Source organism: Austrofundulus limnaeus, unplaced genomic scaffold (assembly GCF_001266775.1).
Source record: "Austrofundulus limnaeus strain Quisiro unplaced genomic scaffold, Austrofundulus_limnaeus-1.0 Scaffold61, whole genome shotgun sequence".
NCBI classification, from domain to species: domain Eukaryota; kingdom Metazoa; phylum Chordata; class Actinopteri; order Cyprinodontiformes; family Rivulidae; genus Austrofundulus; species Austrofundulus limnaeus.
Window position 1 is genome coordinate 1,314,705 of NW_013952463.1, and position 1,997 is coordinate 1,316,701.

Genomic DNA, 1,997 nt, shown 5'->3' on the forward strand with positions numbered 1-1,997 from the left:
ATATATATGTTTATTAAATAAAGTCTAATGTTACAACTAATCATGGATCCCTTTAATAATAATTTGACCCAGTAATGAGAGGAGCAGCAGTGTTTTGAACATCCTGAAGTTGAGACATTAACCATAAAGGACACTGTGATACACATCAGCTGATAGAATCTAGTTGTTTAAATGATGATAAAATGGACAAAACAAGACTTAATGACATATTCCAGGCACTGTGTAAAATAATAGGTGTTTTACCAAACCAGAAGCAAAAAGGAGCAGCGTTAATGTGTGTAAGCTGATCAAATTACAATTTACCACCCGCTGCGACTGCGTCTCTGTTAATACGACTGCAGCAGCTCTGATTAGTGAGGTTTTGAACTCAGGTTAATGGAAAACAGCGAATGGGGCCAAACCAGGTGGTAGAAAAGTCAGTCTGAGCACTTGGTTTAAAAGCAGGTTGATACAAGAAGGTACGCTTATTAACCATCTAAARGCAACAACGAAATCTTAAATGAAAAAAAAAAAATTCTTTCAACCCTGTATACAGCGCTCATTACTCCTAATGTATCAGTACAGTGTAAAGTCRCATGAAAACAAAAGGTAAAATGTGCTTCAGCAGTGACTGATGGAATCTTAAGAGAACCAGAGACCACATCATTTGTCTTCTTAAGCAGCTTAGTGGGGCATATATCTTGTATCTTCAGTCACTTCACGTGCCGATAACATTTTTTTGTCATTTTGATAAATCATACTACTCAGATCTAATTGTCCCATCATCTTAAAGGTTATAAAATGAAGAGTTTTCTCCAAATCTACAGATTTACACAAGGGATTAACAAAGAATCTTTAGTTATTCTTATCYGTTTGTACTCGCATGTTTATTCTGGAATCTGCATTGCATTATGCATTTAATGTTTAACACTGTTTTATTATTATTTAATTATATGCCTAATTGTTTTGCCTCTGAACTTTGTAACACCTCGTATCCTACAAAATAAAAGTGATCCAAGTCAATACAAAGAACACATTTTAGTAAACTGCACAGTCCATATCGGGCTTCTTTTGAAAATGACTGGATTTCCACAAGGTGTTGCTGGTCTTTGAGGCCTTAGTTAATATTTTAAGTTCTGCTCTCCTTCWCAGTGCTGTAATGTGGTACTTGTCTTCTCCAGTGATTATTTATACTCTTTCAGCCACACTGACTGCTTGAAAATTGCATGAGAACCACAGAATAAAACAGAAATAAGATTTTTTTTCCTCAATATGTCATCATACAGTGTTGCTCACCATTACTGGCACCTCATTTTCTTTCACAGACTGTACAATATCTTCAGAAATAAATAGAAATGTAACAAATTTATATCCTCGTGATATTTTAATAAGTGGGCCAAAGTAATACAACAATAAAATTTTGCTTTTTCAACTTACATGTTACAATTTCAAAGAAACAAAAGAATAAACAGCATGTGCAGCAATAAAGGCACCCCAACTAATACTTGGTTGCACACCCTTTGGCACTGATGACAGCCTCCAAACATTTCTTGCAGCCATCTATAAGCTTCTTGCATTTTTCATCTGGTATTTTCTCCCACTCTTCCTTCACAGTTTGTTCCAGCTCTTGAAGGTTTGCAGGGTTATTTTTCAGAATGGCAGATTTCAGCTCACCCCAGGATTTTCTATGGGACTGAAGTACAATATATCTGCAATCACATTGGTATCGACTGACACTTTTTATAATATCGGCATTGATCTGATAAGCAGAACTGGGCCAATAACATCTGATATTGATTTCTCACTTGTTGCCGTTTGTGTTTCTGATTTGGGAGGGGAGATGGTTGGTAGAGCAGTATCTGATCATGATAATGATAGTGACGTTGTACAGCTAGGAATAACAAGTAGAGAGCCATGTCAGCAGACTGGTCGTTTTTATGGAATCGAAAAAAGACACAAGTGTGTGTGTGTGTGTGTGTGTGTGTGTGTGTGTGTGTGTGTGTGTGTGTGTGTGTGTG

The 1,997-nt window shown here is 36.5% G+C and overlaps 1 protein-coding gene across 4 annotated transcripts in view; it reads right to left on the bottom strand.

Annotated features, from left to right (window-relative positions):
* The window catches only part of uggt1 (UDP-glucose glycoprotein glucosyltransferase 1), a 44,483-nt gene that overhangs the window by 39,933 nt on the left and 2,553 nt on the right, over positions 1–1,997 (bottom strand). For 2 of the 4 annotated variants that reach the window (XM_014009771.1, XM_014009770.1), the window contains exon 1: positions 1,497–1,554. The exons of the other annotated variants lie outside the window; for them this stretch is intronic. In XM_014009771.1, coding sequence (XP_013865225.1) covers positions 1,497–1,539 — 43 coding nt within the window. In that variant the 5' untranslated portion in view covers positions 1,540–1,554. Of the gene's footprint in view, positions 1–1,496; positions 1,555–1,997 lie in introns of those variants that run through there. 4 annotated transcript variants of the gene reach the window in all.